This window comes from Delphinus delphis, chromosome 3 (genome assembly GCF_949987515.2).
Source record: "Delphinus delphis chromosome 3, mDelDel1.2, whole genome shotgun sequence".
Taxonomy (NCBI): Eukaryota; Metazoa; Chordata; class Mammalia; order Artiodactyla; family Delphinidae; genus Delphinus; species Delphinus delphis.
In genome coordinates, this window is record NC_082685.1 from 121,628,372 (window position 1) to 121,640,375 (window position 12,004).

General features: G+C 39.6%; 1 protein-coding gene across 1 annotated transcript in view; it reads right to left on the reverse strand.

The window, feature by feature from the left end:
- Positions 1-361: 361 nt before the first annotated feature.
- CWC27 (CWC27 spliceosome associated cyclophilin) overlaps positions 362-12,004 on the reverse strand; it is a 228,608-nt gene continuing 216,965 nt past the window's right edge. The window contains exon 14 of the mRNA XM_060009430.1: positions 362-3,419. Coding sequence (XP_059865413.1) covers positions 3,257-3,419 — 163 coding nt within the window. The 3' untranslated portion in view covers positions 362-3,256. The remainder of the gene's footprint in view (positions 3,420-12,004) is intronic.

The following is a 12,004-nucleotide window of genomic DNA, read 5'->3' on the forward strand; positions in this document are numbered from 1 at the left end:
TGGTCTCTAGTAAGCAGAAGTGGTACCCCATGATAAACTGTATAGAGTCACTGGAAAGGAGTCAAAGCCATAGAGAAACCAGACCTGCTTTTTTTTTTTTTTTTTTTTTTTTTTGTGAATGACGGTGTTAAAGAATGTAACCCCTCTTAACTTCTCTACACCCCGTACATACAAATTGCTTATACTGATACAACCCTCAATGGTAACTCACTTCACACATCCATTTTCTTTCTTGTTATCGCCAAGATTAAACAGCATGTTGGGGCAATATTCTGCATTTATCTAACCTTTTCCATTCAGGCCACAGTGATACAACAGCACAGGTTTATGTACCTCACACGTCAGATCCTATCAAGAGACTTGGTAGTGACAGTTTGATAAGGACACCATAGCTTATTGAACTTGTTCTAAAAACAACAGCAGCAAACCACTCATCTCCTCACACTTTTTAATGACCTTTTTCTATGGTGTCCCCATTTTTAGATGCAGCAGATGCATTACTGACTGCGTGGCCACAGAGCATACAGAGAGCTGAGGGCATGTGATAATGTGTGTTTTGATATTATACCATTAAAAATTCTAGAGCGATCTGCATTTCTTCAATTACCTATTGAGAAAGGAGAGGTCTAGAGTTAATTTTAACTTTCACCTCGCTGACAGCTTCAACCAAAGTGAAAAAAATGGCTTGTCAGAAAATGAGAAAAAACAATTGCCAGGAGTTGCTTTTCTTTCTGTTCTCCACAATGCCCAGCATCACCATAGATAACAAAGGAGATGGCTACCGGACTTCACTGTTTCAGGATAACATCCCTAGGGCAAGTACATAGAGAAAAATAAATCCAAATAAATATAAAATTAGAATGAACTATACAGGCTAATTGTCTTACGTTTTCTCTTTTTTTGGTCTTTGAACTCATTTTATTTCATTTTTGCAATTCACATGGCCCAAAAACGTTCCTGTGACATTTCCAAAGATTTTACTATAAGCACATTTAATACTATATATGACAGATAATTTAACCATGTTCTTAAGCTTTTAAAAAATTGTTATTGCTATTATTCAGTTAAGTTCAAAATGAGTTTTATTATCATGGTGAAATTCTGGTAAGATTCTAATCTCTGTAGAATTTCAGATCTTTCTGCTCCTTGCAATTTAAAGCAGGATGAGGCGCGTTCAGTCAACCTGTTTTAATTTTTTCAGTTATCTTCTAAACCTGTGAATACTAGTCTTCTGGCTGTGCCCTAGAGGCCTGTGGTCCCCTCTATTTTAGGGATAAAACCACACTGTTTTAGGTGGACACAGTCTTGGAGGAATGGTAGAGAAACCTACGGGGTACTTCGATACAAATAGATCCAGTGGTAATACTTTTCATAATAAACAACAGAGACTTTGTGAGTTTAGAAAACAACAACATTTTGCTTTGTGAACATCTGTAATACAATTGATATTACAGCGGTGAGGGAAAGATAGGGCACATTTCCAAACACTGGCTTATTTGTGGTGGCTTAGCATCTGTTCCCCAGAACACCTTTATCATATCCCTCTTTTTCTCTTTGGAACGTTCTCCTACTTCTGAAGCCAAAAAGAAAGGGGGTGTCCTTCTGTCTTCTCACCTCAGGTTCTAGATCATAAAGAACAAATTATGAAATATTTCAGGCATACCAAAATGTAAAGAGAATAATGAGGCTTGACTACCCAACATCTATCTTAAGAAATAAAACATTACAAACACAAATGAAGCCCCCTGTGTATTCCTTCTGCCTCCTCAGAGGTAACCACTAGTTTTTATGTTTTTATACTTTTGCTACATGTATACATCTGTAAACAATATATAATGGTGAGTTGTGTGTTTTAAATTTTTATATAGGAGGTTGCCTATTCCTCACATTATTTTTAAGATAAACTAGTACACACAACTCTGGTTTATTAATCTTCACCGCTTACAAAGTATTCCATAGCATGGATGTATAATAACTTATTTATCCACTCTTTGGTTGATGCTTCAATGTATATCTAGTACAGGTCCCCTTGAGCAATGTGTGAGAATTTCCTTAGGCAACAGACCTAGGATTAGAAATTTTGGATCACTGGATATGAACATTTTTAACTTCACTAGATATTGTCAGTCTCCAAAGATTGGATCACCAGCAGTGAAGCCAGCGGTCTGTTTAACAAGCCTTCTATGATCAAAGTTTCAGATCCATTAGTCTGGATGGGGATAATGGTGGTGGGTAGTATGGCAGGAATTTGAATTTCTAACGTGGCTGTAAGTGATGCTGCTGCTGCTCTAGTGTAGCGTCGGGGGCTACGTTGTGAGAGCAAGCGCTCTAAAGAAAGCCTATTGGATTCCACTTCAAAAGAGAGAGCTGATGAGACACTACCTGAAAAGACGTGGCTGGTGAGGTTTACTAGGTAACTGGAAGTTAACCTGTGGTATAATCTTGGCATTCAGATTCTAGAAAACACTGACTAAATAGTACAGATAATATATAGTAAATAACCAGCATGACTGATTGTCATAAAAGGCTAAATTCTTAATAAGTTCTATTGCCAGGATGGGACCTCTGCATGTGCTCCTGCCGTTGCTGTGCTGAGAAGGGCAGAGGAGTGAGCCGGTAGCCTGGGGTCAAGCCAGGGTGTGCAATAAGCTTGGCTGACATTACTTAGTGTGTTATTGTCTTGACTGCATTGGCCTAGACGCAGGCGTGAACATTCACTTAGGGGTTTCTTAAGATTTAAGGCTACTGAGTCTTACTGATTTGGCTATTTTTAGATATTTATATGCAAAACAAAACCATCAATCTTTTTATTACATAATTTAAAAATCATATTTCAAAGTTAGTGCTGTGGTAACAGAATGCCAAAGAGGTTTCCCTTAAATATTCTTTCTGTAAAGGTGTCTTATAAAAAATCTTGAAAACGAAGCCGTCACATATTTTAGGGTAAAAAGATACAAACAGATTTGTACATTCTGCAAATGGTTAACATGTAAACTAGAAGGAAAGTGATTTTATTTCAGATTTAGCAATATAAAAGCTCAATTGGGGAATAAAAACACGTACCAGTAACCAAAAGCATTTGCTTACATCATTCCACAATTTACATAACAAGATAATTGTTTTTCAAAACCAGACGACAAGTTCAAAAATGCTTCTTCTCACACCCTTAAGTGATGCTGTTGGGAACAATGGCTGTTTTAAGGCCATTTATTGCAGGCACATTTCCAGCTAGTTCTGGTTTATCATCACTCTCATTTTATCTTCTTTCTTTTTTCTCTCTCATCAGCTTTTTGCTTTCTTCCCTTCTTCTTTTGTTCACTGGATTCCGAGGATCATAGATTTCAAATGTGTCTGAATCTTGCATGCTTGCATCTTTCACTTTTCTGCTTTTATCCTCAAACTGAAGTACATGCGACATCCTAAAGTGGGAGAGAGATGGTTCACTGATTTTTGCATGAGAACTGAAAGTAGGAATTCTACACTACACTTGTCTTGGCATGATGAACCAAAAGGGTACAAAACACCAAGATGGGTTTATTGTTTACTGGTGCTTATACCACATGGATGCCAACTTCTCAGAAAACACTTAAATTTGAAAAACATGTCTGGAGTTTGTTTTGTTGGTTTGTATTTCTAGTAGTGAGTCTCTTTGCTTCAGACTTCACTCGAGGTTCCTTTCCTGATGGGAGGTTAAAAGAGTTCTACCCAGAAGTCTTCCTTCAATTAAACTCAGAGAACATTCGTCCAGCATCCTTTAAAGAGCACACTCAGCCAGGTTGCAGAGCAAAACTCCCGACATTAAACCAGCCCTATCTGGTTTTGTTTTGTTTTCAGTAGTTAAATGGGTCAAGTAGGGAATGTGTTTAGAAAATTCCTGTTCAAATGGTGTTATGAATCCCTTTTCTGGGGAATTGCTGAGTTTAAAAAATTTTTTGTACAGAAAGAAACTGAGCTTTTGGCACGGCTCCATGGACTAACCTCCTCCTCCTACTGTTGATTACAGCAAATCTAACCACCCTGCTTTCCTACTTTATCAAATGCTTACTGGTCTTAAGGTCTCAACATGTGCTTGAATCCTAAGTGGTTGTAAGCTGGCTATGCTTAGCAGCAGAGAAATATGTAAGTGATTAGCTCTGCCTCCCATTAGGAGGTGCCGGGAACAAATAGGGAGGTCCCAAAACCAGATTCTAGGGCAGGTGAATGAATTTGGAAAGAGGAAAGATCAGTTTTTATATATAAACAAAACTACTAAGGCTTTCCCCACTAAATATTTAAGCAGTTTTAAAAATAGGCGCACCCAACACTTTATCACAGCAGATGGGGATAAACCGCCTGAAGGGTTAACACTCCCCACATGTCAGTTGTAACTTGCAGATGAAACCCACATATTACAGTGATTTCTGTTTCCCTATATGAGCAGGGATTGGGCAATAGGTACTAGCAGAGATTCCCCTACCCTTTCTTCCTGCAGTACCACAAATGTGGAGGGAAGTTTACTTTTGTTAAAAATTCCCATGGATATACTTAGATTTTGAAGAATCCTAAAACGATTTTGTGAGGGAAATGAAATGTTACAATATTAATGATACTACAATTGCAAAGAGTTTGGTAGGGTTGACTGTTCACCAGGTTGACAAGTTTTATCTTACCACCTCTTCCTTCCCAGAAAAGCTCATTAGAATGCAATGAGTATGAGTGACATTATGATGTGGATGAACTAGAGTCTACTCTTATTTACTGAGGTAAAGCACATCTGCATTTCTATACTTTATTATTAATAAAAATTATTTGCATCAGATTTCATAACATGCAATATCACACATGAGAACTGCTGACTTTTTATATTTCCATGGACTTAACCTTGGAAACAACCTCATTTAGAAAGTGCAGCATAGGATTATTGCTTATTTAGATGGAGTACTCAGAGTCTGATTTTCTTGTGCTTTCAATTTTCTACACTGTTTGAGTATTAGCGTCTGAGACTAAAACAAGCCCCAACTCCTAGCAAAAGGATAATTATTCTCCAGCCATGGTAGCAAGTGACCACTATAACCAGACTGAATCAATCAAACAGGATTTAATCAATTACTGGTGACTTGCCTAGGCCAAAATGATCAGTGGTAACTCACTTCAGTAAATACACCTCTGAAAGCCAAATAATCAGTGACAGCCTCATGCTTTTGAAAGTTGGCCAATCAGTGGCAGACCCAGGCCAGTGACATGCTTCTGAAAGCCAGCCAATCACCAGCAGTCTCTCCTGAATAATGGTGCTTCTGAGGCTGATATTAACCCCTAAACAATCCCTGACCCCAAAACTCTACGTAAGGTTTGCAACCTGCTTTGCTCAGAGAGACTGTGTCTAAAAGCAAGCTCTTTCTTATTAAAGTAATAAATTGAGCTTTTTTTTTTTTCAGGTATTGAGAGGTGGTCTTTTTCTTTGATACTCCTTACAATCTATGCAGCATTCCCTAGAGTGAGCTCTTCAGAAATTGTAAGTGTATTACCACTGATGAGGACTAAGTTTAGAAGTGTGGCGGGACTGTCCTGTTAAAGGTCCTTATCACACGTCATGGGGAGCCCAGACTCCTACACTGTATTTCGGTAAGTGTGCAGCGGCTTTCCAAATGATTTGTGCTGATGCCTAACCCCAAACCAGAAAATAGCTGGAATCTTATTCCCTTCAAAACAATTTTATTCAATACTCCTATGCTGATATAAAAATACAAAACCCACTATATTAGTTAACGTATTAATACTTTTCCATATACACATTCTTCTATTTTAAAAATTATCCCTTTCTCTGCCCCAAAAGACAGATGGGTCTTTTGTTATAATCATTTCTAGTAGGGACTGTCCATGTTTCAAAAATGACTTTACCAGAATTTGTCAAATAAAACCATAAAAAGGCAACTTCCTCCTTTCTATGACATGAGAGGATCTTACAACTACTAGATCTAGTTGGCTTTGGTATAAGAAATGAAATCTAGACATGGGAACAACAGCACAAAGTCCACAAAAAGAAACAGATTTTCCTACAAATCTGAAAGAACAGAAAGCTGTAAAGTAGCTGTCTTTTTCAACTGTTTGTTTCATACACCACTGCACTAAACAAGTCCAACATTTTGATTAATAACAAACCTAAACCCAGAGGAAAGAAGGGGCTATCAGCTTACAAATTACTTCAGCTTTAATATCATAATGCTTAGCATGGCTGGTTACTCAGCATAATATTTAATCTTTAATTGAAACAAAAACATAATCAAAATGCTTCACCCATTTATCTTTCAACATGCTTCGGTCACTTCATTTTAAAAAGCAAAACAAAACAGTTATTATGATTTTCAGCATAATAAACTCCTGACCTGTGTGACTCCATAAATCACAGACTGCATGAATTGAAAGCATGCCCACATTTTACAGCCTCCTGTGAGAATACACATGCAGACTTATTATACAGACTTAATTCAAGTACATAAGGTCTGGTAGTTTACAGTCTTGTATGTACCAATAACTCAATACTATCCACTCTGTGACTGGTCATAGAATTGGCCCAACAAGAGCAGTGAAGCTTTTGGAATCACACACTGATCATTTACATATGAACATTTTAGAACTTGTTCATTTGAAGGCAAAGACAAAAGTTTAGTTCTGATTAATAACAATTTTTCATAAGATCAGATTCTCAAGTAAGAACATTGACTTTAGTGGTTATAGAAATATGGAGGCTTACCATTTTCATAGAGGCTGTGTATGACCAGGCCACTCAAGATGGCAGTTCTCTTGCTCTCTATACATCCCCTGCTCAACAAGTCCCTACTTCACCTACTCACATGACTGATCTTCCCTCTTAATCACAGAGCCTTAACGCTAACTGCCTACGTGTTTGCCCCGTCCCAGGTGGTTATCGTTCTAATGCTTAGACCAGAACCACTCCACCAAGCTAGGTTATCAAAGGGAAACATCTGCCCCACTGACGATTGTTAACCTGAGGGGCTGAGAGGGACATGCTCCTCTGCTGGTTTCCCTGGTAACTGATGAGCCAACCTGACATCAATTCCCCCTATAAATGGTAACCTCCTTCTCCCCTGCAGTAGCTAAGATTGCTGCTGCATCCTGCCTGCTGTCTGCCTTATAGGTGGGGTGTCGCTCCAGGACATTTTGCTTCTGACTTGTAAGGTTCCCTATCCAGTACACCTTGGATGTCTCTTTCGCTGTTTCCAGGCTCTTTCTTTGGTCTCACGGTTGGGCAACTACAAGGCTTGCAGACCTGAGGGGTACAGCCCCAAAACAAGTAAGTTTATTCTTTTTCTTTTCTTGTATGAGACTGTGTGGAATTATAAACAAAAGTAAACAAGAGAGTCTTCGAAAAGGACCTGGACCTTGACTAATTTGACATCCATTTTTAAAAACTCTCATTCAATTGTAAGGTAGATTAAGATATGACAGCAGTTAATATTAATTGGGAAAGCAAGAGAGGTATAATTCTCAGACATACAGTAAGTGAAATATAGAATTCCAATATTAATAAGTCATTTCAGACTGAAATGCATTTAAATTATTTATGCTTGTGTAATATAAACAGCTATCTTTTTCATCAGAAATTCTATAAGACACTCCCCTTTCCAAGTCTCCCTAATATAGGAACTTACCACTCTACCCTTAGATTGCTGTAGGTGTCTTAACTATTTTATGTCTGTACTATTTCTCCTTCCTCTAACCTCCAAAGGTTCTGAAATAATCTTTCTTATATATCTCCTTTTAGCATCCCTTTGACCAGAAACTATCGGCTATTGTAATCCACTGAAATAGCTGAGCCCGACCCTTAAAACCCTCAAATGACTGGATCTTCCTATCTCACCAACTTAATTTTGTTTCTTTCATCAACCCTCACCATTTTATAATTGCCTGTTCACTTAGTTGTGAACATCAGTTATTTGAGACAGTTTGAGTCTTGTTCACAGTTGAGTTCTCAGTCCTCAGAATGGTGATTGGTGCTGGGAATCAAAGCCTTTAAACCCTCTGTATTGGCCAGGACCTCTGGCTAGAACTAGCTGGTTTGCTAACCTAACAGTTAACCTTCTTTTGTGGGCAGGGACTGTCTTTTATTTCTATGATAAACTTTTATTTATTTATTTATTTTGCGGTACGCGGGCCTCTCATTGCTGTGGCGTCTCCCGTTGTGGAGCACAGGCTCCGGACGCGCAGGCTCAGCGGCCGTGGCTCACGGGCCTAGCCGCTCCGCGGCATATGGGATCCTCCCAGACAAGGGCACGAACCCGTGTCCCCTGCATCGGCAGGCGGACTCTCAACCACTGCGCCACCAGGGAAGCCCCCTATGATAAACTTTTAAAATGTCTAACAGGTTCTGCAGAAAGTCTGGAGCTCTTCACAGGTCTACCTTTTCATGACCTCTCATAGCTCAGCACACACTGATTGCTGCTTTTCCACTGCTCTCAGATCAGTGATGGCTAGTTTTTATTCCCTGTAGACTGTGGTGGGCGCATGCCTTATGTTCTTTCCCATTTCCTATGGTACCTAATGTAGAACTAGATAGGATTTCTTTTAAGGCAATATTTCTCAAAGTCTAATCCCAGAGCCCAGCAACAAACGCAGGCTGCACATTACAATCACTTGGGTAGTTTTTAAAACTATCAACACCGGGCCTCCACCTCTAGAGGTACTGATTTAATTGTCTCAGGATGGGGCTCTAGCATCAGTAATCTAAAGTTTTTTTTCCTGGTGATCTAAAAATACAGCCAAAGTTAGGACCACAGCATTAAAGTTTAAGAGTCTTTAGGCTTTCAGCTTGAGTTCATTAGCCATTTGTTCTGGCCCCTTCAGAGATGAAGGACAGCTGGTTCCTAATGACAAACTACTCACATACTTCAAGAAGCTTAAGTGGCTTCTGAGCCTATTTTAACTGAGTAATCTCAAGTGTATTATCCATTTCTTAAATATAGTCTGAGTAAAAGGCAAGGAGCTACACTGAATTATTCATTCAACAAATATTGGAGCCTTTTTATGTGTGAGACCCAGTGTCAGACAACAGGGAAATAAAACCAAATAGGACCCAGGCCCTGCTCTCCTAAAGTGAACAATCTGTTAGGGGAGATGAACACACAGGCACCAGAACAAATGTACATTTTGGAACTGCCTGCAAAATGTGAGGGCACAATAAGAAGAGCATCCTCTGACACAGCAGTCTATGAAGAGCCTTCACATGTCTGGTACTGTCTTCACAATAACTATGTGGGGGTAGGTGGGAAGTATGTTATTCACCTCCATTTCCCAGGCAACCTGAGAGATTCATGGTCAAGAAACTTGTAGCTGGTAAGTAGTTGACCAGGTACTTGACTGCATGTCTTCAGAGGTAACAAACTTTCATCTTGTGAAGATGTATTTAACTTCAGGAATAAATCAAAAGTTAATTCAGTGCTAAGTCTAGTGAATAGGATAAAAAAAATCAGATCGGGCAGTGCTTATTTTGGAATACAGCATTTTGAAAAGGCAACTATAAAGAGACAAGAATGATAATCTGTGTGGCTCCCAGGCTGGCCTATAATGCAATTAGAAAAGAAGTTCCAAAAATGTCTTGAGCCATGTGGGAGCCTCTTTGGGAAAAGACACCTCTCTACTAGGTGAACACTTGCTTTAAAAAAAAGGCAATTTGGGGCTTCCCTGGTGGCACAGTGGTTGAGAGTCCGCCTGCTGATGCCGCGGACACGGGTTCGTGCCCCGATCCGGGAAGATCCCACATGCCGCGGAGTGGCTGGGCCCGTAAGCCAGGGCCGCTGAGCCTGCGCATCCGGAGCCTGTGCTCCGCAACGGGAGAGGCCACAACAGTGAGAGGCCTGCGTACTGCAAAAAGAAACAAACCAAACAAAAAGGCAATTAATTTTCACTGTAAATTTTTATCCCTTTATTGCGTTTAATCATTGCTCTCTGGAATTAGTCCCAATTTCTCCCTATACATCCTAAAATGAGGATGCTAGGTAGGGACACACCGTTCAGCTGGAGGTCCAAGAGGAGCAGAGCCAAAGAGCCTGACACTCTAAGGGTGGATGTCTGGCAGTCTCTTCGCAGGCATCAAATTACTAAGGACTGCCTTTATGATTGATGATGATATCCAGGTATTTTCTGTTACATATATATTTTTCAAAAATTCAGATTTAGCCATGAAAACTGTCCTGTTTTGAATCCTTCAGTGGTTCCCTATTGTCTAAACAGTGAAACCCAAATTTCTTACGTAGCCTCTATGACTTGGCTTTTGTTCCTCTCTCTAAGCTCCTATGTCATCTTCACATCGTATGCTCTAGACATCCTGAATTACTTGCAGTTTCCTGTATAGAACGTGCTCTCTCCTGCCTCCTTGCTGCCTCTGTATGGTGATATACTTCTCTCCCTGCTTCAGTTGAGGTGTCATCCCCTCTGGAAACCAGTCCCTGAATCCTCTCCTGGCCTGTCCTCTTTTTCCAGGAGGGTTAAGGTCCTCTTCTGTACATGTCTTAGTTTAGCCTCCCTCACTAGACTGCAGATGGCTCTGTTTTATTGGCCTTTGTAACACCAGTCACCAAGCCTTGACAAGAAGACTGCCCTCAATAAATGCTGAATGAACACATGTTTCTGGGTAGCCAGTAATCTCTACAAACCTGGTTTTGTTCACCTTTCTCCTTGAGTATCAATAGATAATTCCAAATTATTTAGCAATTTCAGTTGACCCTTGAACAACATGGATTTGAAATGGGCAGGTCCACTTACATGCGGAGTTTTTCAGCAGTAAACACTATAACACTATATGAGCTGTGGTTGGTTGATTGTGCAGATGTGGAACTGTTTCTATGGAGGAACCAGGTACCTGGAGGGCCAACTATAAATTATAAGCGGAGTTTCAACTGCACGAAGTGTGGGTGCCTTAAACCTCCACGTTGTTCAGGTGTCAACTGGATGTTTATAAGCCTTTCAGATAATTAACTCTTCTTTCAGACTCTACAATACTAGAGAAAAGGCTAATAGTCTAAGACCTAAAATAACATATTTCCACCACCATTAAGTTTACGCTATAAAACTCCAACAGATCTTTCTCAAATGAGCCAGTTAAACTGCCTAATGATTGGTATTTGTCTTCTGTACGCAGCCTTAGAGGTATAAGGTAGGGAAAAAAAATACATATATTGTCCTCAGACAGCCTTCCTCTACTTGGGTTGAAAGGCCCTGCCTTTCTTTGTGAAACTTTGTCACCTACATAATTTGTCTTTAGTATAGTGTGTTGACAGCTTCTCATTTCTCTGTTCGGTTAGAATTCTTAAGAAACCCAACTAAATAATCCCTGATTATTACTTAAGTTATTGTTCTTAAGGGACTATGGATAGAAACTTAAATGATCTAGTTTATAAGTTTTCTTTTTTTTTTTTTCCTTTTGGTGGGAGAGGGCTTGAAAGGAGACTTGTATTTGAAAAGCAAAAACGGGCTTTTTTTAAAAGAAATTTCAGTGAGACAAAATAATTTTTAAGTTTAACCCACATTTGATCCTTTGAAAAAACCACACCCTGCTCTGTATCAGAGATGGGCCACAGCATACTTCTGTCCATGTCTTGAGCCATGTGGGAGCCTCTTTGGGAAAAGACACCTCTCTACTAGGTGAACACTTGCCCTACGACCTCCTTCCCACTGGTTTATGTCCCCTGAGCTTCCAAGGCACAATTTAACTGCCATTTCCAACTAAAAATCTGACTGCCTTGGGCCTCAGGACCTACTTCTGCCTTTGAATTTCTCTAACACCTTTTATGGAAGCTTTTGCGGATTGAAGTCAGAAGACCTGGGTTTGAGTTAAAATGCAGTCATTCGGTGTTTCTGTAGGAAAGTCACATTGCTCTTCAGGTCTCTGTTTCCTTATCTGTGAAGAGGGTATGGTAGTAAGCACCATATTTACATAGTTAGAACGAGGTTCAAACATCATGCCTCCAATTGTGGTCCAAATACTTACCATTTTAACTTATTTTGTATT